Source organism: Biomphalaria glabrata, chromosome 12 (genome assembly GCF_947242115.1).
Source record: "Biomphalaria glabrata chromosome 12, xgBioGlab47.1, whole genome shotgun sequence".
Lineage (NCBI taxonomy): Eukaryota > Metazoa > Mollusca > Gastropoda > Planorbidae > Biomphalaria > Biomphalaria glabrata.
In genome coordinates, this window is record NC_074722.1 from 9477503 (window position 1) to 9502738 (window position 25236).

Sequence of the window (25236 nt, forward strand, 5' to 3'; positions counted from 1 at the left end):
GGCGCGCGCACACAACCAGGAGTAAAAAGAGGGAAGGGGGTGCAGATGTGACCTCTCACCTGGCTAGGGGGGAAGCATCTGTTGGAGATGTGTAGACTAGTGAATGTTATCCTAGTACAACAGATGCCGACAGCTGCCTGGTGCAGGTCAGGCTGGTAGCAAGTCTTTAGATATTGACCAAACTATTAAAGAATGTTCTAGTAAGTTCTGGATCTACACATTTAGCTTAATTGGATATCATTAACTTTATTGATCAACTTATCTGGCAGACAAAAAGCGTATCTAGTCCTTATCAAGTCTACACAATAATATAAAGATAAGGTCAACAGCTTGACAGAGCCATATTTTTTCAATTACCTGGCTCTACTAGAAACTTTAATAATCTACCCTTTCCCCGGGGGCTAATCTTATACCTTCCCTTTTTCTTTTATGAACCACACACACACACACACACTACATCTCAAATGTGTTTCGCCTGTTAGATGTACTGCCATTGCAAAACAGTTCATCCTTGAATAGTTCAATCCTGTGATGGCTTAGTGCATTTTAGTGATCACACTATTAAGAACTAGAAAGTGTCTTAATTCATACTGACAGGCGACACACTACAAGTAGGTCAGCTTTCTACCAATCTAGCTCAGTAGAAATCTACACACAGCTCCTATGACACTGACATGACAAAAATACCCTTGTTATGACTCATATCCCCTGGAGTGTCCAGCCCTGGCGAGCTGCGCTTACACATGCATGACATCTGGCCAATCAATACCCACTACCATCCCAGGTCAGGGGGCGACTTTGCACTGGGGTGTCAGGGGGTCTAGAGACACCAATTGTTCCGCGCCTGATCTACTACTACTTCAACTGGCCAGATTTGTTGTGTGTGCTCCTGGGCTGTAAGCACCTTTGCAGTGTCTACAATGAACAGTACCAGATGCCATACAGAGTGTTGGGTTGTTGTGGACAGGGTCTGTCTGAGGTGAAACACAATGGAACATTCAAAGGGATTGACAAGAGTTTAAAAGGATGGGCGTTGGGCGTTATTCTGTTCAGACATGATACTAACCTACACACAATGAAGTATACAATAAAACGAGCATATAAAGGACAATAATAGTTTATTGAATCAAAGACACTGAAAACATAAAAAATAGAAAGGTGAGAGGGGGGTGGGAAGTGTGGGTGACACATATTGCAGTTTCACAACTTGAAAGAATAAAACAAACAAAACAAAAAAATAAATACATTCTGAGCTCCAGCGGCTGAAAATAAAATAAATAGCCGCCCACACCCCCATCCCCCTCACTGGTCCATATCACAGTTCCAAGACACATATACACACACACACACTAGTATTCACTGCTCCAATATTATCACAAAAACATTGAGTCATGTACTAGAGACTACACAAGCTGACTACAGTTTGGAAGAAAGCAATTGGCTTGAGATCAAGTTTGGAGTCCACTGCTTGGGAATGAACACTTTCTGACCTAACAGTGCTGATACACTGCACGGATCACATTGGGAAGGGGAAATAATCCAAATGATGCATTCATTTACATCAGATATAGATATAATCCAGATGTATTTCTAGTCAAAATATCCAGATGTGTAATCCAGTAGCATTTGTAGTCAACATAACCAGATGTATAATCCAGTATGCAATCAATATATCCAGATTTATATTTAGTATATATATATATCCAGAATAGAAATGCATGACTTAAAGTGGTGTTATATCCAGTGTGTCGCTTTATATCCAGTGAGTCACATTATATCCAGTGTGTCACATTATATCCACTGAATGAATTGAAGACTGAGCTAGATTCCTATATCATGTGTTGTCACCATTCAAACCAATTCACTACCTGGAGTGAGCGTCAGGGTCAGTGGAGCTGCCCCCCTCCCGCTTATCCTTAAGGTCACTAGTACTGTCTGCTGGACTGCAGCCCTTAGACTTGCTGGATGAGGAGGGGGAGTTGTCATGGCTGCGCGAGGACAAAAGCGTGGCGGCTGTGGATGAGCTGGAAGGGATGAGAGCTGGGGGCACGCCTGGTATGTGAGGGGAGTTGCTCTTCAGCCCAGCAAGAGCACCTGGGCCAAACATCGGGCTCAGGGTCCTTGGGAAGAAGCCTCCCAATGTCAGTGGGTCGGCAGCACGAAGTCGATCTGCACTGAATGCTGGCAGACGCTCCAGGTATTGCCTTCGTAGTTCATACTCCCTCTCCTGCTGCTCCCTAATAAACTGCTCTTTGATACGCTCCTGGTGCTCAAGGGCAGCCAGCTGAGATGGAATGTTACTGGCCAAGCGTGACATCATGGCCATACGCTCTCGCTCCCTCTCAAACTCTACCCTCTGCATTTCTACAGACTTGTCGAAAGGACTCCACATGGTGGTCGGCACAGGGGCTCTGTCCAGGAAGGGGTAGCTGACCCCAGGCGGGCCCATCAGACCAACCCGTCGGTCCAGGAGTCCTGGGTGGGGAGGAAGCCCAGGTGCAAAGTGGGTCAGACCGATGTATCCAGGGTTCTGGAAGTATTTGTCTCTCTGCTCCACAGCCTGAATCATCTTTTCCCTCTCTGACTGGAGCAGCTTCTCTTTCTCCATCCTCTCCCGCTCCAGTCTGTCTCTCTCCAACCTATCTCTCTCCAATCTGTCTCTTTCTAGTCTCTCCCTCTCCATCCTCTCTCTCTCTGCCCTCTCCCTCTCCAGTTTCTCCCTCTCTGCTATGTGGTGGGAGACCAGCTCCTCCTCCCGCCTCTCTTCTTTCAGCTTCATGGCCGAGGTGCTCAGCATTGAAGCTGAGTGTGGCCGTCTATCATAATGGCTGGATTCAGGCTTCACAAGGTGATCAAGGCGGCCATGGCCATTGCGTAAAGGTGATCTAGACCTTGACCTAGACTTTGGTCTGTCCAATTCTTTATGCCTAGATTCATCAGGTAGTCTATGGCTGCTGGTGGATGACCTCCTTTCTCTGTGGAGGGAAAAAAAAAAGGTGTGTCAATAATTTTGTGCAACAAAAGGTTGTGTCAATAAATAGTTCAACCAAAGTCAATGTTTCTTCATCAGCATTACCTTTCTTTTTCTTCCTCTTTTCTTAGTTCCCTCTCTCTTTCTTTCTCTCTTTCCATGTCCGTCTTGGGCCATGAAGGAAAGGATGAGGGTGTCCTGTGTAGTCTGCCCCATTCTGCCTGACTCGTGGGCACAATATCTCTGACTGGGGCAAACATACTGCTACCTGGGGAGCCACAGAGAAACAAATAAAAGTTAGTTTTGTCAAAGGGGACATACTAGCAATGATGTTGAGCACATTGTTGTATGACTGAGTATGTGTGGTGACTCACCTAAACCACTAAATCCCAACGGATTCAGAAGAGACTGTGGGCCATAAGGTGAAGGACGTGGAAAGGATGGCATGGCGGACACTGAAATGAGCAGAACATTCAGACAACGTTACTCAACCAAGAAAAACAAATCACTAAACAGTGTTTCACTTGTTGATAGTTCATGATGAATGCCTACAAGGAACTTACCTAAATTGGATGAAGATAAAAAACTTGAAGTGGGGTGGACAATCCCATCAGGTACACTGCGAGCAACTGAAAAAATAGGAGGGTTAGTTTCATACCTAACTTATACAACTGGTTACTTATACAACTTATAGTACCTTGGATCAAAGCTTAAGAAACAAAAACTGCTATAATACCTGAAGCTAAGAGCGACCCAGGTGTTGGCGGCCCCAGGTCAGGGGGCCTTGTAGATGGCAACAAATGAGTTGGTTCCAGAGGCTTAGTGTCTTTACCAAGTTTGCTGGAGGCTCCAGACAGAGGTTCTGATGACTGTTTCTGTTGGCGGTGGTAGATCTCCCAAGCAACACGGACATGTACTGCACACCATTTACCTTGTTTCTGTCAGACACAGATACACATGTAGAGAAACACAAAGTACACACACACACATGAAATACAAAAGATAAGCAGTCAACAGAACACACACACACACACACACTTCACCCCGTAAAAACCTGGTAAAATGTTGAAGTTATTAAACATGTTGGAAAGAGAATTACTTATTGGATGCTTTAAAAAACAAACTTGAAGCTCACTGTGGGATTAAATTTGATTTACACTCTGAACATTGTAATAATAGGCTGTTCTGTTTAGAAACGCTTTTTTTTTCTGATTTTCCTTATAATAATTTTTGTCTAATGTCCAATGTGGGTGTCATTTATGTGTAAAAAAGGACTCGGTCCAGACAAAAGTACAAGCCAACACCAACACAACCCAAAGGCCGGTGTAGCTAGACTGTGATGCTGGTAGCAGGAAGTGTAGACAACCCAAAGGCCGGTGTAGCTAGAGACTGTGATGCTGGTAGCAGGAAGTGTAGACAACCCAAAGGCCGGTGTAGCTAGAGACTGTGATGCTGGTAGCAGGAAGTGTAGACAACCCAAAGGCCGGTGTAGCTAGAGACTGATGCTGGTAGCAGGAAGTGTAGACAACCCAAAGGCCGGTGTAGCTAGACTGTGATGCTAGTAGCAGGAAGTGTAGACAACCCAAAGGCCGGTGTAGCTAGACTGTGATGCTGGTAGCAGGAAGTGTAGACAACCCAAAGGCCGGTGTAGCTAGAGACTGTGATGCTGGTAGCAGGAAGTGTAGACAACCCAAAGGCCGGTGTAGCTAGAGACTGTGATGCTGGTAGCAGGAAGTGTAGACAACCCAAAGGCCGGTGTATCTAGAGACTGATGCTGGTAGCAGGAAGTGTAGACAACCCAAAGGCCGGTGTAGCTAGACTGTGATGCTGATAGCAGGAAGTGTAGACAACCCAAAGGCCGGTGTAGCTAGAGACTGTGATGCTGGTAGCAGGAAGTGTAGACAACCCAAAGGCCGGTGTAGCTAGAGACTGATGCTGGTAGCAGGAAGTGTAGACAACCCAAAGGCCGGTGTAGCTAGAGACTGTGATGCTAGTAGCAGGAAGTGTAGACAACCCAAAGGCCGGTGTAGCTAGAGACTGTGATGCTGGTAGCAGGAAGTGTAGACAACCCAAAGGCCGGTGTAGCTAGAGACTGTGATGCTAGTAGCAGGAAGTGTAGACAACCCAAAGGCCGGCGTAGCTAGAGACTGTGATGCTGGTAGCAGGAAGTGTAGACAACCCAAAGGCCGGTGTAGCTAGAGACTGTGATGCTGGTAGCAGGAATTGTAGACAACCCAAAGGCCGGTGTAGCTAGAGACTGTGATGCTGGTAGCAGGAAGTGTAGACAACCCAAAGGCCGGTGTAGCTAGAGACTGTGATGCTGGTAGCAGGAAGTGTAGACAACCCAAAGGCCGGTGTAGCTAGATACTGTGATGCTGGTAGCAGGAAGTGTAGACAACCCAAAGGCCGGTGTAGCTAGATACTGTGATGCTGGTAGCAGGAAGTGTAGACAACCCAAAGGCCGGTGTAGCTAGATACTGTGATGCTGGTAGCAGGAAGTGTAGACAACCCGACACCACTTGAGAACAGCTCTACAGTAGGACAATTCAGGCTCCATGCTGCTAAGTGTCCAACTCAACCTGACTAAACAATCTACTCAAGTGGGGGCTCATTACCACAGATTGCGAGGGCGTCACTACACCACCCTAAGATGTATGCATTAGACTTGAGTGCCACGGGACACATGCTAACATTACAGTCAAACCCAATTATACACATGGTCTCTTCCCCCCCCCCCCCCGGCACTTCACCCAATGAGTATTAATAGATGTTATAATGACTACGTTCCCTACACACAAATTTGTTTTTATATTTGACTACAATGGCTATTAGTTTACCGAAAACATAATGAATCTCTGACGTCAGGTGGGCGTGCCAACAATCATGACACAAAAGTGGCATTAAAAGCAATTCACTGGATTGAAAATATAGTCCTTGGCGAAGTTTTTAACATTGTATTTCATTTTGGTTATTTGATCTCCAATTGGTTGTAGCTCTATTTACTACTAGTCCAGACCAGATGTGATGTCGAGAAGAAAGTCTGGTCTAACAAAAACTGAGGCCCAACACACACACAAACAACTAAATTAACAAGTCAGTGCTGGTAGAGAAAGTGTGACAGTTCAGAGCTGGTCATTTCAACATACAGGAAGAACCTTAATAACAGTGCATTTATTTCAAACAACTTATCATTGCTAGCAATATGCTGGTGTAGGCCTGGGCAAAAACACACACAAAAAAAAAAACAAAGAAAAAAAAACAACAGAGTGACCACTTCAAGTGCATATCTAAGACACGTGCTGGTCAGTTAAGACATTGACTAGAAGTATACTTGACTGAAGAAGTGGCTAACTTTGTGTGTGGGAGGGACACCACCAACTTTCTCTCGGTCACGGTAGTTTACAAGCATCTGTCCTGGCTCCATCAAACTCTGCAACAAGATGGGGGGAGGGACGGGTCAGTTAGACATAATACACATACAGCTAGGACAGCCCCAGGCATGGACAGCAGAGGGCACTTATTTAATTTACAACACACAACATCCATAGAAATAGAAACAGTTCTCTTAGTCACAGAGTCATTGTGACAATGACGCATACACAGGTTTAAGGTACATGTTTAAAGTAATAACAATTCATTATGAACATCTACCAAACTAAACTATGCAAACCAAAAACCAAAAAAAAAAAAAAAAAAAAAAGAACTAAAAATATCTATGTCAATGTATGTGAAAGAGATATTTAATCTCATTTTTATTGAACTTTTGGTGATTAAAAGAGGCATTTCACATTAAGTATTAGCTGCAGTCAGTGCACAGTAGATCACTACTAGAGGATTATGGCCGACAAATCGTACCAGTTTACCCTGGCTTAACATTGGAGAGTCAAACAAATAGGGAAAAGCTCCAGACCTTTGTTAACGGATGCATTAGGTAGCCAGAAAAGATAACTAGTATTCATTTGTAGGAGAGAACTAGACAAAAGCCCATAGCCCAAGATATCAAAAAGCGAAAGTGGAGCTGGACAGGAGACACCCTGCGAAAACCAGCTACCAATGTTGATGGGAATCCGCAAGAAAAAAGTGGACAGATCCAAGCAAACCTGGAAGAGGTCAGTCATCAGTGAAGTTGAGGATACTGGAATGACATGGGTGCAGATGAAGAAAGCTGCTTACAACCAAGTTCAGTGAAGAGGTTTGGTTGCGGCCCTATGCTCCCATGGTAGAGCACAAAATTAAGTAAGTAGATAAGTAACATTGAACTATCCAGGAGTCTTTAAATTAAATTATTTTAAAAAGTGTCATCAAAGCAGTGACATGTCTAGAACGATGTCTCAAAGTTCATCCAAAGTGCAGTGCACTCCAAGTGTATGTAAACTGTTCCAACAATCCATCACCACTTCTAGCCCACTCTTCAAACAATGGACCAGTGTCCAGGACAAATACATGTATTACATCTTCATTATTTCCTTTTCCACACTGCGCACAATTCCATTTCCTCATTATCCGTTTAAATAAAAAAAAAACAAACTCAAGAACACAGCGGCCAATGTCATCTCAACACAGATTGTTCCTAAAGATGACAACAAAATGGATTCTGTTGATTGCTGGAAACAACATCATTTGTGAACTAATGATCAGGCGCTCGCAATGGGAGACCAAGAAGAAAAAAATCAATGTGATTAAATGAAATTGCTTTGCCAACACCATTGGCTCCAACCATTTTCTCTTGCAACCAAGTCAATTTGACATCTATCTCCGCTCTTTAATTGGTCTCTCAGCTCACCCAGCTCAATGGAACCATTGCAAAGGATTTCCCTTCAGAGACTAGTTCCTCATTCCAATTGCTTTTCATCATTTGCCTTGGGACGAAATTGGAAAGCATGTATGCAAGACAAACAAGTGTAGTCAACACTACGTCACTGTTGTTAGCGACTAACAGTGCAAACCTAAGCCAAGAGGAGGTCAAGAGGCTCAAAGTTATTCACTCCTGAACACGGACATGACCTTCACTTGGACAAAGACATAACCAACTGGTCACATCGGACAAAGACGCACAACTCAAAACAGAGTACCTGTCTGGGTAAGATTAGAACATAGAATGACAATCAGGTTTTCACAAATTCTTTACTTTACAGTAAGTTGAAACTTTCTAAAGGAGTTCAACAATGGTTTGAGCCCATTAATGGCAGCACCCAACAGTCAAGTCCGCTACCATAGAGCAGCTTCTCGAGCGATCCGACAAGTTGATGTCTACTGTGGTACAAGGCTGAGAGACTCCCTCTATGTTTCAATTAATACTGCAATGATAGCGTCACTTTGAGAACTAGGGATGTTTCCTATGGTTCTTAACAAATGTTAGATGTATTCCAAACATGTCCTACTACTATTGCTACCACTGAAGCCTTGGCAGCTTGATCCAGACACTGTATGTCCACAAGCAAGTTCTAGGATGTGTAAGGATGCATACTCCATAGAAAGTTGCAATAACCAATGTGCAACAAATCATCTATCAGAAACAATGTCTGTCTGAGACCACCATGCTAACTATACAACAAGGTCACCAAGATAAAATCAAGAACACTTACCTTAGGTTGAAAAGCACCTTGTAGACTTGACGCCAGGCTAGCACCTGATGGTCCAGGGGGTAACAGAGAACTGAAGGCAGCACTGTAGCTTGGAACAATCTGTTAAAGACAAACACAACAGACCATCAGGTGTGACATGTTACCACATAATGTCAGGCTTAGCTCCTAAGTCAATTCTGTCAATCAAACTCTCACATTCCCTACACCTGATAAGCACAAACCCCCCCCCCCCCCCCCAGTAGCAACAACATTCAATGTCTAGAAGAAGAACTGTGGCGTGTGTAAAGATAAGAGCTAAGCTCTAGTCAGTTAGTTTGGAGAGGTATACAATTCTATTCCAAAGTGTATTGACTCAGAGATTCAACTGTCCATTTTGGAGATAAAGTAAGTAGCTGGTAAAGAGATACTTACACTTGGTCTAAACACACCGGATTCAAACACTTTAGGAATCTTGTCAAACTGGAAAAAGAGTCATTGAAAGAAAAAAGTCACAACTATACAATACAGTTGACATAGAACAGACATGACAGCACACCTTACAATGATACTACTAGTGTATTTAGTGAAGTAAAGGACATAACATGATTGCACTGAATAAGAATGTATTTATGTATCTAATTGTTTCCAAACATAAGTCAAATCTCATCGGAATCACTAAGAAGCAAATTTAAATATATATAGGCCTATATTTTTTTTTTCAAATCGATTCCTATTTTACGTTTAATAATATAGTAACCTAAACATTAAAACCTTTTTGGCCATTGAAAAAATAAAGAGAAACACTCATGAGTTATGACTATTTAAAAAGTGTGAGCTAAAAATAGAAATTGAAAAAAAAAAAAAAAAAAAAAAAAAAAGCGTGCGACTGGAAGAACCAGTTGGCATTAAAACCACAGCGGTCCTATACAAATATCTTGTTTATTTTCAAGACGTCAACTGCTGCTCTAGTCCGAACATAAATTCTCAATGGAATTAAAACAAGGAAATCAAAAAGGTGATCTATTTGATGCATGTACAAAGTCTTACCAATGGAGGTGCTGGTGGCACTAACGGCGAGGCACTCAGCCCACTGTATGTGTGTTGATGCATGTGATTATGCAAGTGTTGGTGCTGGTGCTGATGCTGGTGGGTCTCGCTGCTACGTACAAACGGGGCAGGTGGAAGAGCCAGGGAGCCAGAGTCCCTGTGTGCTAGTAGTCTGTTGTTCAGATCCTGGTGTAAGAAGTCCTGACCTGAACCAAGAGAGCACCAGTTAGTCCACATACACAATAGTCACACAATAAGATTGAAGACAACTAAAGCTAGATCCAAATGAGCTACTCGAAGCTATTACAGTGGACTTCCCATTTCGTCAAGTGTTTATTATTCGCTCAATAACAGTGGAAAAAAACCCACCACTTAGCCAGTTAAGTCTATTAGATGAATGGATGTAGGATTGGTAGAGAGATTATTCTAAGCGCCAAAGTCTGGACCAGTAAATGTAAAGTGGGATTGACTGTCTCCACAGTGGATGAAACAATATAAGTTTGTACAATGGAAAGGCAATGAATACGTGGCTACCTCGTGGTAAACCAGTAAGTCATGATTCAGTGGTCAGAGAATTGAAACGATACCAATGAATCCTTACAGTGACGAATTTCAAATAGAAAATATACATAATTGAATAAACATAAACTGGTGACTACATGAACCTAATTTAATGAAATACTCAGGAGCTACAAACATGACATAACAGACAAACGCATCTAGGAGAAATATCTCTCCAAGAGTTTCTAAAAATGGTAAAGGCTTAGGAAAACTAGTGACTCTGACAGATTTACTCTAGATCTCAATGTTATTGTACTTTAATCTACTTATTTCATTAATATGCTTGTGAAATGGGAAGCAAACAAAGACTATGCAACGGTATTAGGAAGTCAAGTGTATTACTCTTAGGCAGTTCGATCCATCTAAATGATATCCCAGTTTCAGTTATAATGACCATTACAAGCCTCAGCTCGGATTGTTGAGATTCTAATATCCAATGTAGACCAAATATTTGTCTCAATTATGTATGTTCTACTAGAAATTCGTCAAAATTGAGTTGGATATGAAATAAATGCTACTTGATTCTAGTGGTACTTACTTCGTATCAGACTGTCGGCAGAAAACTGGCTACTTGCAACTGGATGTGTGGTCAAGGGAGCCGCTGCAAGAGATGGGGGTGCAGGAGGGATTGGGGGAGCAAACATCGCCGAGGGCAGACTTGGGTTGCCTGCTGCCAAGAGCGGAGGAGGGTGGGCTAGGGGCAGGGCAGGGAAGATGGGTGATGTCTGTGGCGGGACTGAGGGTGGGTGTAAGGGAGAGCTGTGGTGGTGGAGCAAAGGGTTGTACAGTTGGCCTGGACTACTGAAAACAGAAGTTGACATTAATGATGAGAATGACAAGACTAAGACTGCTTGATTGATCCTTATGGAAACGACACTTTTATGCTAATTACTAATAGACAGCTGTTCAGACACTTACCTTGACCAAACAGGCTTTGGGGCCGGAAATGAGGGAGATGAAAGAGACGAGTTGACAGAGATGGGAGCTCTTAGTGTCTCCCTCTCTCTCTCTTTGGATTGGTGGCTGTGACTGCTATGACTTCCAACGTCTTTATACCGTAGCTTATCTCTATCGATAGTGTCCCTGCTGCTACCTGCGCTCAAAGTTTCTATTAGACCTTTAGGGGTCTGAGGTTGGCTGCTCTTCACACCTGAATCTATCGCCGCCGCTGGATTCCACGTGGAAGGAGGTGTCGGGCAGCCAGGTTTGTGAGAATAGTTGGGCGAAATGTAGTGCTGGGGCCGGACACTGTGAGGATGATGGGCGGCTGTGATGAGATGAGGCTGACTGGATACAGGACTAATGGATGGACCGGTAATCAGTGAAGCTGACTGAGACACATTGGTGCATGGAGGCTCAGTCCTAGGACTAGTAACAACTGCTAAAGGATCGGGCCGCACAAGCGCAGGATAACCTGCGGGCACTGGAGAAGGATACGGGAAATGACTGTTTGGGTAACTTTTTGGAGACGGCGTTGGCTGGACTATGTTATTTGGCCCATTCTGATAAAAACTGTCAACTGGTTGCTGCTGTATATGCTGAAGATTGCTGCTAGTGAGAAGATGCGGCACAGCCTTGTTGCTATGGCTAGGAGTGTGATTGGCTTTAAGAGATTTGGAATACTGCAAAGACCTGGCACAAGTGGAAGTGTCTATCACCAACTGGGAGCTAGGGGACAACGGCCTTTTGTTCTTGGCGGGGGAGAACTGGCAGCCGTAGGGCGAGGTGGACTGTATCACAGTGACTGAGCTGCTGGTAGAGGTCAGCGCATCAACACTCAGACCAGGCCTGCTGGTGCTACTTGTACTGGTGGTGCTAGTGGTCGATGTGCTGGACACGAGGGTCTGATGGTGCACCGGTGAGGGCGAATGGTTGGAGCTGCCGCCTACGCCATTACACAATGATGTAGGAGTCGTAGACGTGGAGGGCGGAGGCGTGGGCGCTGTCAAGGCCACACATGGATTGGAGTGACCATTAGTGGGCAGATCTAGAAAATAACGCATAAAAGTACTATTATCATTTAAAACGAATTATATTCATTTCTTTAAGTAAAAAAAACAACGAATACATTATTGAATGACATATAGCGATCCTATTTCGTTAATTAATCTTTAAAAAGTTGTGATTGTAGCTGGTACAATATAAATAGTTTAAAACCTAGACTCTACTAAAACATTGTCAGTAAAACATTGTCACGAGTGTACTCGTTGATTCTATTACCATAACGTATCCCTTGACCTTATAGTGCATGTCGTATATAGATGTGTGAAAACGTTAAACAAAAAGTACACTAAATCACCATCTTAGAACACGAAAGCTCGTTCGTAACAAACAAACAAAAAAAAAACAACTACTTTTAGTCTATTTACAATGATGACAACCAGTCCAATAACAATTGTGTCGTTGTTTTTAGTCTGTGAAAATATAGATAGACAAGATTTTCAGCTGTAACAGTCAATTTTGTTGTTTTTTAAAAGTCATAACATCAAAGTAAGAGTAAGAATGAAACGAATTCAAGAAGACAGACTAGTAATAGATTAATATTGTTGGACTTAGTAATAGATTAATATGGTTGGACTTAGTAATAGATTAATAATTTTGGACTTAGTAATAGATTAATATTGTTGGACTTAGTAATAGATTAATAATGTTGGACTTACGGTTGACTATTGCAGTTGATGGTATGCCAGAATAAAGATCTGATCCAGATTCCGAAGCCTGCGAAATAAATAGAAACAGACAACTGATGACATAATGAATGGTAGAAACTGTTTTCAAACGAATGACTTGACCACATAGGCTCCTAACCAAGACAATAGCAATGGTGAAGAGCCCGTGTCCAATGTTCAAGTAGACATCCAAACAACAGTGGGTTTAGTTGTTGTTGTCTTTCTCCTCGGGTAACTTGAAGTGTTTTAACTCACACTGGCAATCAACTCATTCAATACAATTCAACTCAACTCATACACACATGTCACATGAGGGTGAATCTGGTGGCAATGTAGAGTTTGGGTTCCCTATAATTAGAGTTTGTTTTTTATTGGTTTTGTGTGTGTGTGTCATACACAAATAGAAAATGTTAAAATTTCCTTATGGATAATAAAGATATTATATAAAGAGAGAAAGAGAGAGAGTACAAGCATTATTTCTACTTAATATCAATAGTGTGTGTGGATTGGTGGGTTGGTGGGAGTAAAGGTCATTTTATAAATTCAACTGTGGAGACGGATTCAAAAGTGAGACAAAGCCAGACCTAAACCTTCCTCGTTGGGCAAACCTCTGCTAAAGCTTTAGTTTTGTCTCCTTGGAATGTACACATAAGTACTGCTGAAACTGTGCTGGCTACAAAACAACTTGTATCCGACAGAAATGTTTCAAAGATCGAGATAGGCCCATGAATGTCGGCTTGATTATTTACGAGGTCGAATCCGTGTCCGCGATGAATGCGTGGTTAAGCACTTGGCTTCCGAACCTGCGGTCCTGGGTTCGAATCTCAGTGAAGACAGGAATTTAGAATTTCACGATTTTAAAGGCGCATTTGAGTCCACCCAACCTTATTGCGTAACTGACTTTAGTTGGGGAAAGTAAATGCGATTGGTTGTTGTGCTGGCCAAATGACACTCTTGTTAACCTTAACATCATCTGCCCTATAGAACGCAAAGCTTGAAAGTGTAACTTAATAATTTTTTTTTACAAACCCGTGTCCACTCAATGACCTACTTTCATCACAATAACATATATGTTTATGTATGCTTTATTTGTGCGGACCTTACAAATATCACCAATATTACTACAATAATCAAACTAGGTAGGGCCCTTAAATAAAAACAACCTGATTTCAACCGTGTACAAGCTAGCAAGGCATATTTTTATAGTTAGAATTGAAGTTAGCCCAATCCCGCCTAAAAATAAAAATGACACACACATACACACACACTTATCCAATGAATCCCCATGGCAGTGAACCTGGATCAGTTAGTTATACCAGTGCAGGTGCCTTAGCTAAATTAAGCTCGCTTGAAAGTAGGTCAGATGAATCTAAACAGAACCTCCTCCATTAGCTTCAATTTCTTGAGCCTACCATTTTACAGTTCAGCTTGGGCAGGGATGACATGGGGAAATGTACACATCTGTTCAATACAGAAATATGTTCAGATCAATCACACCAGCGATTATGTAGGCGTGGTTAGCCTACATACAACAAAAAAAAAATGGTTTTGTATCAGATCACTGAATCTGTATTTTTTGTCAATTCGAAGTGCAAACATACAAGTTCTTAATTATGTTTACTAAATGGAAGAGCTAGAGCAGACCTCAATGTTATACCTGAGATGTTGCTGTTGTAACGTTATGCCCATCTATTTCTTCCCTTAGATGACGTATTGATATAACTTCAGAAGTTTAAGTACAAGTCCATGCAATCTATTTTTTTTTTATGTCTACTATCTTCCATCTAAGATTTCATTTCCATTGCAATGTTAGGGCTTGTAGTCAATCACTGGACACACCGCCAGCTCATTACTGACGTCTAGGTATTTCAGAGAGCACAAGAGTCCCCCCCCCTTCCCCCTCCAGGCAGACATGTTTAGAGAGGTCTTCTCTTTCTCTCTCTTCCCCCTCTCACACTGTGGAGTTTGTCCTGCCCGAAGATTGGAGAGCCCGATCCTTACCGACACTTGTGTCGCTCTCGCCCCCTACTCCAGCAGTCTACTTATGGCTTCCACTTGAAGCTCGGTGCGAAAGGAGCCACTCGAAAGGCCTGCTCGTATTTACGAGAGATATAAGAACGTTTGAAGACTACGCGATGGAGGGTTCAAGTGGTCCACACATGGGCAGATAGGGGGGACGCTAAGTGGAACTTATCAATCTCCTCAACAACAACATGGACTGATGGAGCTCAAACGTATCTCCACGTGGAACTGTGCATCTATCATCATGTCAAGCAAACAAAAATGTGTTGTTGTTTTTTTTAAAAAAAAGATACACAAAATTAATAATGACCATCGACCCAATGATTTCTGGGAACTGGGTTTACCTTTTACCACTACGTTGATGGACAACTGTGGTGCACCAATGTAAAAAGGCAAAGCATGAAATGAACGAAATTATTTGTGGTACTTGAAGCAACATGAAGTGTGCTACTTGTGTTCTCGGTGAAACGGGAGAAGGAAGTCTAGCTGGTCCTTCTAGAGTTAGTCAAAATGGAAACAACGAAGCCTAACCATCATTCTCCTAACGTTCTTTCACCAACATTCATCCTATGACCGCTTTCACGTTTTAACAATTCCTTGAGGACAAATTTCGGGCGATCTCATAAATGTGAACATGTTTTATTCTGGCGGCTACCTCCATTTCCTCCCCAGCACGATGTTTTAAACTGTGTGTATGTGTCAGCGTGACTGTGTTGCGATAAGTTCTAGCAACTCCAATGTCAACAATCAGAGTGGGGCCACTTGATTTGCAAGCAGAGTTATCGGCACGTCCAGTCTCGGGGAGCTAAGATAACAGGTTGGGGTAACAATAACAGCTCTTGTGGGCAGATAACAAGAGACTGGGGGACTCGCTGTTTGTGGAATCCTCCTCGCCACTGGTGTGTTTCGTAAAACAAGCAGGTCTGTACAAACTAAACACCCATTGACTACAATTGGGGAAACACAGTGCAACTCCATTGGCTTCAAGTAGCGAGTCATTCCAATACATTGTTAGGGACGGGCAAAGTAAGGCAGCTCGGAGATAACTTTTCTAGTACTAGTCTTCCAATCAATGAGGCTTCTTACACGTCAAGAGGAACAAGTAGACTGTGTAGGTCAAGGTTACACCGACTAAAGAAAGTCCAGAAAAAAAACAACTTTGTATTGGAATACTACAACTTCATTCAACCTAAACGTCAAGTCCTGATGACTCCGAGTGAAAGAGATCTTGAAGTCGTAACGTTAACTTTAATAACAGGATCTAAATAGTACATAGTTTTGAAACATCTGTGCTCTAGTTAAGGGATTCTTTAAACGAGCCCTTCTGACCTACATCACCATTAAGTTCAAGACATCCAAGATAGATAAAGATCTAGCGAAAGACTTGAAGAGATTTTTACACTGACTATAGAGATCGAGTGCCACTGACTACAAATAACTATCTCTATTATTAATATAGATCTAGACTCTAACTGTAGAATAAATATCGAGTTTCAAATGGAATTGAATAGGACTCTGGCGTTTGGTCAATGCTTTCGTGTCTCTATAGAGACCAGGTCACTTAGGCAGACATTATAAATCTAATATAATATAGATCTACATTCTATACTTAGATCTATTGAAATTGCATCCAAAACCTACATCACTAAATAGACTTCTAGATTCTAAAATACGCAGATCTCTATATCTGCAAGCCTGTAGATTCTAGATCTAGAATCTAGATTGACTGAATGCTGAAAATGCACATAGATTTAGATATAAATATAGAGTCTAGAATCTAGAATCCAGATGCAATCTAAAATCAAATTGTAGATCTATATTTCTTAATATTTACAGCTAGATCTAGATCTATAATCAAGATTTAGCTATAGACTATAGACTAAGAGTCTAGATGTAGATCACTAGATCTAGATCTAGAGATTCTAAGAGGTTTAAGTAAATGATTCAAGTTGGTAAACAACGGCTACAAACCTTATCGAAGATCAGTTCTAGCACATCAAAGAAGCAATATTATCCAGTGCTAGATCTACACTTGAAGCTGGCTTTAGATCTAATCCGAATCGAACACACTGCCAGCTAAACACTTGGTACGAACAACACAATCCAACTATGACTCATAGATCACACACACACACACACGGCTCACGAAATGGCATGCCCAGCGTAAATCCAATCTGTGAACCGATCTGATTTAAAGGTAAACCAAACAGACTGACACAAGCGCTAACAGAATGGGATACACTTGACTATTCCAGTGCTCCGCACAGCACACGGAGGGAACAACAAATAACATGTCACCACACACGAGAAGAAATAAAATACTCCACAGAAAAGGAGGAGGGGAAGAGAAAAAAAAAGGCAATCCGAAAAGAACATTGGTTAAACTCCTCTGGCCATAGCACTCCAACTGGCAATAGCACGAGGACTGTACGCTAGGCTGAGACTACCGGACTGCCTGCAGCTCAGCTCTGACACAGATACCCGCCTGTCTGTCTGTCCGGCCTACTTAGCTCCCATATCTTAGCTTGGCTTGTGCGCTAGCTTGGAAAATGGCGGTGACAAAGTGGAGTGTATTCCCTCCCTTTCTCGCTTCCCCCCCGCCGCCGCCTCCTCCCCCGCCTCTTCACTCGTAAAGACGATGAACAACTCGTCAAGATAGATGGAAAGATTAAAGAGTGTACGGAAAAAACGAGAGCAGGGGAGGGACAACATCCTTTTGGCGAGCTTTGTCGTGTCTGTGAGAAATTAACATATCTTCTTTTACGCGCGAGCTCTCTCTCCCCCCCCCCCTCGTTTTATCTCTCTATCCTTCCCACTATTTTTGTGTATGTGTGCGTGTGTTAGGTCCTCCACGTATGAAATGAAGGCAGTTTTCTTTCTTATGTTCTGGAGCGCGCTGTGCAATGAAGGTAGCATGACCTGGCTAAGCAGATGTGAAGTTGATCTCACACAGTGTTCATAATGTACAAGAGACTTCAACATTCAGAGGGCTAACCTAACGCGCGCACACACACACTTGCTAGGGGGGTTTCTTTCTCCTCTCTCTCTCTCGCACTCCAGCCAGCCAGTAGTGTGATGGTGCCGCCAGGTCAACTCGCTATTCAAGCAGACCGTTGCACTGGCAACTAACTGGGGGGAAACAAGTCAGGCCAAACCAAAACAAAAGGCGTATAATGTGAGAGGGAGCACGAGCAAGATAAGGAGGGTCGAGCTGATTGTTCTTATTAGTCAGTTGGATGTAGTAGGCCCTTAACTAAGTCATTCACCAGTCTTGTGTATGTAGGCTATATGCCATTATTTAGTCTTGACGATGACATGTGTGTGCTGCAAACAAAATATTAGTAAAACATACCTTAAAAAGAATTTTTCCTTAGCCTTTACAATAGCTTAGAGAACGATTATTTTGCTCTTACTAAGTAATGAATGTTAAGAGTTGTTCAACAAAAAGGCACTTTTTAAACTCGCCTCATCCCCCCCCTCTCTTTTTTTTTTTTTAAAGCGAATGTCTCAATCTACTAGACTTAACACTAATCTATTGATCTCTTTAGATCGAGACTAAACAGAAATCGTATCCCTGAACTTGAATATAGCGGAAATATCAGAAGACGTAGAATCTGTTCCATAATAGAGATTTTCTATTTCTCTCTAGCCATATTGAAAGTATTCTCTTCTTTGACTTTGAACAATTATAATGGCCATAACTAGAGTTGTTGCTTTTTTTTTCCAGTGTGGGTAATTCTTTTCCCAATATTACAATAGATGTTAACTGTCATTTTTTGTTTGTTTGTTTTAGTAAAATCGTTATGACCTATTTCGAGCATCGCGTCCACCCAGCCTTTGCCCACCTGGAAGGTTCCACGAGTGTGTGACTTGAGGTGTTGTAATAAACCAGAACTATGGACTTTATTGTCGTTAAGAACTACAAATTGAGGGACTGTCTCATAGAAGGTAGGTGTCCCTATATCCAGGTAGTAGAGTCTCGATGTGCATAGAGAAACATACATAGATAGACCATTGCCTAAAGGCCCTATAACTACACAACACTACGGATGCCATCCAGATGAGCAAAGACTGAAGCAGTTAAAAAACACGGAAATTCTTCTTCATTTCTTTCTATTGAGCAGAGAGAGAGGTAGAGAGAGAGGTAGAGAGAGAAGGGGGGGGGGGTCCTTCCAATCAATACAGTATATGTATGTGCTGAGGAGCAGGCTAGGCGCTCTCCAAAGGGACATTACTATGCATGGCTGCCAAGGAGATTAACGAGTCCCTGATGTTGGCTTAGAGCACAGACTGTGGGAGGTGATGAGATAAACACACAAGTCAATCCATAAGAACACACACACACACACAGAGCTATTGAACGGGGCTGGACTGGGCTTGGTCGCATTTAGAAAGAAAATAGAAGCATTACGGGGGAAATCTCTTTGAACGTCACGGATTTCTGGTGCAGCAATGCCATTAGTTTCAACTACGACCTCAGCCAGTGACAGGCAGCAGAGATATTCTAACGGGCTGATCTTAAACAGCAGCCTATGTTTCCATTGCAGTTGGATTGTCAGTTCAAAGATGGGGGCTTCTACCAATCTGAACTACTGGAGTGTTTAGGCATTGGATGCTCCACAGACGAAGTTCTATGCAATGGAGATTAATGATGGGATTACAGTTCATACTCGGCCGTAGCTCCAAACAGCTAGTAAACCGATTTATAGACTTAATGTAGAACTTAAATGTGAACAGACTTATTTAAAAAGAAAAAAAGTTCAGCTTTTATTTATAATTATACACAACTTCACTAGAAATGTATGTTGAAACACAAAAAATGAAGAATTTTTCTTTTAACAAGATAAACTCACTATTAACAAAAATACACTCCCTTCTGTCAGACGTCTCTCTTCAACTTTCACGCCAGTATTTATTCACTTGAACTACGATAGACTAGCTCGAGATTTCATCAGAATCTATTCAGCCTACACAACCAAACCATCCGCCCACCTTTAGCCATGGCTCCATCACAACCTCTCAGGGCACCGTCCCTAACAGAAAACATTTGGATGGTTCTTTGGTTCTGCTCGTTCTTTCCTAGGCAGTCTATTTCGTAACACCAGATCCGCATTGAGCCAGTGCTATAAGTTCACTCAAATGATGCGTACAAACATCGTTTATATAGTTCATCTCAACAGATTTCAAGTAGGAGACCGACTTGAAACAGAGCTAGCCAATAATTCGAGTTGACAATTCTATGTCATTTGGATATGGAGCGTATGTTCTTTTGTACTGACATTCGTTGCGTATCTTAATTGTCTTCATTAGCAATAGGGCATAAAACTTCACGTCACTCGCCCTTTGATCATCTGCCGTCTCACTTTCACGCGAGTAGCGAGAAAAGCAATGTGCCCCTACAATCTGACCACACAGTTCAAAGGTGATAACCTTCAATCCTGTTCATGTAGAATTGACCTCAAACACCAGAAGCAACCTTAGAAAACACAGTTTTCCCCGACACCTGACTCGGTGACCAGACGAGACAGAGAGGACTCAACATGACCGGAAACATGAATAGGGGGTCACAGCACGATCGACCACCTCTGCGTGCCAGATTCGTCCCTGGGGAATGGGAGGGGGGCGGGAGCTTCAATGCGGCAATTACTCATCTAGAGGCTTGAAAATAATAATAACGCCCCTACGCTTGAGAAGAAAAAAAAAAGGAATGGGGCACATCCGATTAGAGGCGGCCAACTCTGGGGCTTGTTTAATCAATGAACGATTGCCGTGTAGTTGATAAAAAGGGGGGCAACTGACCAAAAGTGTATGAAGCTCTCAAGTGCCGTCTCCAGTAGCCAGGCAACCAGTAGAGATTATTATCTTTCTGGATTCCCCACCCTTATCCACACAAACTTCAACCCAAGAAAAACACTTCAAGAATAACCGCCCCCCACTCCACACACACCCCTCTCCGTCTTTCTCACTTCTCCACCCCCCTCTTTCTACAGCTGTTCCAAAAAGGCTCTTGAAACGTGTCTACTCAAGAGGTCTTGAGACAGCCAAAAAGAGATAGAAGAGTGTTTGGGGGGTGGGGGAGGTTAGGTTTGTGAAACTATTGAAATCTAAGAAAGAGGGGGGGGGGGCATCTGAGCAGCTCCATACAGAGGATACTCTTAGTTCCAGTCAGAGTCACACAAAAGAGGACGAGTTCTTTGTGGGCCGCTACTGAAAGCGTAAAAAGGAAGCCGCGTGTGTGTGTGACTGAGCGACCAACTGAAATCTCTGTCAATATGCCAGGACCCAGAGGAATGTGTGGAAAACAATCCTGCACAAGGTGAATGTCAAGCTGATCAAATAGACTGGACCAAGGAGGGGGTGGGCACTCAAGATGGTTTATTACCCCCCCCCCTTTTTTTTTTCTCTTTTTTCAACACACTCCACAGAAAGTGTATCAACAAAACATTTGATCCCCATAAACTCGAGAGATTTTGAAAAGATGATTTCAATCGTTGTTACAAAGTGTCACCATAGAAAGACAATAGACACAACTGCTACAAGCGTCCCCACACAAAGTACACTTCACACAATCCATCAGTACGGACCTGCACATACATTTACAACCTAGTAACTCTAACATTTCAGCCACCCTTTGCTAAATGTATATTATTTCAGAATTAGTTTTGAAACGAATTTAAAAAGGGGTGGGTTGACCAAAGAGCATCCATGAAACTAACTTGGGCAGACTCAGTACATTTTGTGTTCTCTCGAGTATCGATTTCAAAGTTGTGGACTGGGAGGGAAACCAATCTCAATCTGGTCATTCGGTGATCAGGCCAAGCTATCCCTTATGCCATTCTAAGTGGACGTCAACTCAAGGAGAAACCAGGGGGAGAGAACAGAATTGTTTGGGTCGGCAAACAACGACCTGCGCATCGGATCGGGCCCCTGAAGACAAAATGTCAAGCCTGAGGTGGCTACCAGAGACCATAAAGATTAATGAATGCTTCCAAATAAGTAAATGGCACATGTTTTAGGTTGGTTTCATTAGAACAATACTAACTGATTTTGATAAGTTTTTACATGTATTTGTTCTGTTTCAGTAATAAATGTAGGTTTCACCGTTACACATTCCACTACTTTACATAAACCAGACGAGAGATAAATCTTCCACCACGACACAATTATCACCCTACTGTAATTAACAAGAGTATTTATATGAACCTTTTTTTTTTTCATAACTCCTACCCACCCGCGTACGTTGACACTTTCAACTCGGTGTCTACCCACGTTATACTGAATTGATGACAGCAGTACAAATATTGCTGTCTATATTGGGTCAATACACGTGTTGTAATGAATGGGGAACACATCATGCTGCCAATATTGGGTCAATACACGTGTTCACCTTTAGGTGCCAACACGCTTTATTCCTTCAATCACAAAGATGGTCAACTTATTGAATTCAATCTAAGAGCTAAATCAAAATCTTGGTATTTCAAAGTCACAGAGCTGTGTTGGGCCAGCAGCACTGGTCTGAGCTGGGTCTTGAAATAGCCCCCAACAACAGTGGGTAAATCCCCATCTCTTTGCACTGATCCCGAGTGAAGCTCTTCTTTCTCTCCACTAGTTTCTGGAGCCAGGGAGATGGAAGGGCAAGTCAAGACAAATAGGATTAGAAGGAGACAGGGAAAAACTTCATCAATTTTACCTCACATTTGCAAAGCGCTGGAGACCAGTCCATTACCGCTAATGAAATAACGGCAGCGCATTCTCTTGTCAGGAGAAGAGGCGGTTGACAGACAAGCCAAGGCTATTTGCCCTACCCGCCCCCCCCCCTTTTCCCGGTCCAGCTTTCTACTCAACCTCCCCAATTCTTTTCTTTCGCCACTACTCACAATGTATTTACCCTGGCAATGTTTCCTATGTCAGGACATTCCACGGTTTTCAGACATTCAGGCCGTACCGAGCCAGTCACGTGTGTAACACCACTGCTAGTCAGAGCAACTAATGTTCACCCTAACCATTTCAAGCAAAAGAAAAACTCATCAAGCTTCTACAATTATGTATGCTATTTATCGCTCAAGCTAAGCAATCAAAGTGCGGCTAATTTAAATACACAACATCGATCACTCAGAACTGCAGCCTTCTTGTACTAAGACTGGACTATTCAAAAGTTTCTTTATGATGAAATCGCTGACCAGTTGAAAGGGCCATCTGAGTTACAATAAACTCTCCCCCCCCCCCAAATCCTGGCCAGCACTAGTGTTTAATGGAATCGATAAAGGTATCACCCCGGCCCAGCTGTTGAATGGAGATTAGATCACTGTTCCAGCTTCCTGTTGGCCGAATTGGACACAGCTCGGGAAAGAGAGGGAAAAGGGAATTAACTCGGCTCTCGAAACGCATAAGACATCCATCTATTTCTATAGCAACAGTGTCCTCTTTAGGCCAAACATTATTCATTCCGATCAGAATGTCTCTCCCCGCCTCCTCTTGTATTTTCTATAATCCCTATGGCCAAATGTGAAGAAACTCATGAACTACGTAGTTCTGTTGGCCTTGTTCTACAATAAATCTTGACTAGCGTTGAGGAACTCTTGTGTATTAAACAGAACAAAACATTCAATGAGGAACTCTTGTGTATTAAACAGAAAAAAACATTCAATGAGGAACTCTTGTGTATTAAACAGAACAAAACATTCAATGAGGAACTCTTGTGTATTAAACAGAACAAAACATTCAATGCGGAACTCTTGTGTATTAAATAGAACAAAACATTCAATGAGGAACTCTTGTGTATTAAACAGAACAAAACATTCAATGAGGAACTCTTGTGTATTAAACAGAACAAAACATTCAATGAGGAACTCGTGTATTAAACAGAACAAAACATTCAAAGGAGAAAATGTACGCTCACATAAGTATCACTCACACATTACACGTGAAGTTGGCATACAAAAGTTGGAGTGTATTCAAATATATTATATGCCAAGGTGGTGTAGGCGGTCGTTGACTTGTAGCACCAAACTGCTGGTAGACAACTAAACCACTGTAGGCGTATTATAGTTTAACTTGTTAAGCTTGAAATAACTCGAATAATGTCTTTGTGAACAAAACTAAAAAAACATTTATTACAATACAGACTCATTCAACAAATCTAACAATACAAACACGTGTTTAAACTTTGGCAGCCTGGACTCGGCTAGCGTACTTAACGCAGCTTACGACAGCTCCGCTTATCTTGCATCATTCACATTGCCTAGCCACCAACCAATAGCTAACTTCTTCTCATTGTCACCATAGAAACACACTCATACACACTCCATATCACAAGGGAACAAAATAGTTCTTGTGTGAACCTACAAAGGTTAAATAGAGACCACCTGACTATGATATCCATTGTTGTGTTTTATTCTTTAAAACTTATTTTTCAGTGCTTAAAGATCATTCGAGAATGTTTTCATATTAGCCGCTCATTATTTTTTGTTACATTTCTTCCTATGTTTGAAACTGATTTCGGCCATGAAAGAAAAACGTGTTACAGTCCACAGTGTGCAGCCTTTCAGTTCAAGTGATACATTCAATTCAAGATGTCTTTTTTTATGTCAGATGTTTGGAAAACAGGATGTTACTTGCTCTGAACAACAGGCAGGTGAGGATTCCCTTTGTCCTGTTGGTGTTTACCACGGGGACAGTGTCCTGCTGTTTATTAAAAGTCATGTCCCGTGACATCACCATGAGTATTACCCCCCCCCCCCCCATATTTTTTTTTTTAAATTTTTTTTTTTACATATGTACAAGTTTCAATGTTAAAAAACAAAAAGTGTATTGTTGGAGATGAATGGGCGCCCTAAGGCTAATACTACTCAGAGCCTTTCAGAGACCATTACCCAAGTGTTAAGGGAAGGGAAATACCAGAGAAACATGGGCTCACCAAGGGCGGGTAATTGAGTAGATTATCCAAGGACGCGACATGGGCACAGAAGAGATCTCTAAATGTCAGAGAGGCACTCAGGCCAAGATTGAGTGATTACAGGCTGATGGCAACACACACCCGGCTAGAGCAGAACTGCTAGCGAGAAGAAATATTAGAAAGTACTAGCTCCACCAGAGTATCACTAGCACGGGACTGTACAGAGTCAGACCTGAAGGTAGTAGGGGGAGGAGCGGGATTGAGTTGTTTAACTAGTAGCACCGTACTTGGCAACCATCACAAGCTCTAGAGGCTGCATTGTTTGGAATCGGTTCACTGCTGGCACTGATCTGTTTGTCTAGTTAGTTACAAGAACTAGTTTAAGTCTAGTTAGTTACAAGAACTATTTTTATTTTAATCCTTAAAAAAAACAAAACAAAGCTGATCTACAGGGAAGAACTTCTAATTTACAACTATATATCTAAACAATATAGAAGTTATTTCACT

The 25236-nt window shown here is 42.3% G+C and overlaps 1 protein-coding gene across 2 annotated transcripts in view; it reads right to left on the reverse strand.

Moving 5' to 3' along the window:
* Positions 1 to 1101: 1101 nt before the first annotated feature.
* The window catches only part of LOC106070299 (autism susceptibility gene 2 protein homolog), a 102597-nt gene continuing 78462 nt past the window's right edge, over positions 1102 to 25236 (reverse strand). Inside the window, exons 6-17 of one of the 2 annotated variants that reach the window (XM_056005415.1) lie at positions 12804 to 12861; positions 11062 to 12130; positions 10682 to 10944; positions 9583 to 9788; positions 8968 to 9015; positions 8557 to 8655; positions 6324 to 6401; positions 3708 to 3909; positions 3535 to 3600; positions 3346 to 3426; positions 3077 to 3239; positions 1102 to 2975 (exon numbers count right to left, since the gene is read on the reverse strand). In XM_056005415.1, the coding sequence (XP_055861390.1) occupies positions 1865 to 2975; positions 3077 to 3239; positions 3346 to 3426; positions 3535 to 3600; positions 3708 to 3909; positions 6324 to 6401; positions 8557 to 8655; positions 8968 to 9015; positions 9583 to 9788; positions 10682 to 10944; positions 11062 to 12130; positions 12804 to 12861 (3444 nt within the window). In that variant the 3' untranslated portion in view covers positions 1102 to 1864. The remainder of the gene's footprint in view (positions 2976 to 3076; positions 3240 to 3345; positions 3427 to 3534; positions 3601 to 3707; positions 3910 to 6323; positions 6402 to 8556; positions 8656 to 8967; positions 9016 to 9582; positions 9789 to 10681; positions 10945 to 11061; positions 12131 to 12803; positions 12862 to 25236) is intronic. The other variant, XM_056005416.1, reaches the window with a different exon arrangement.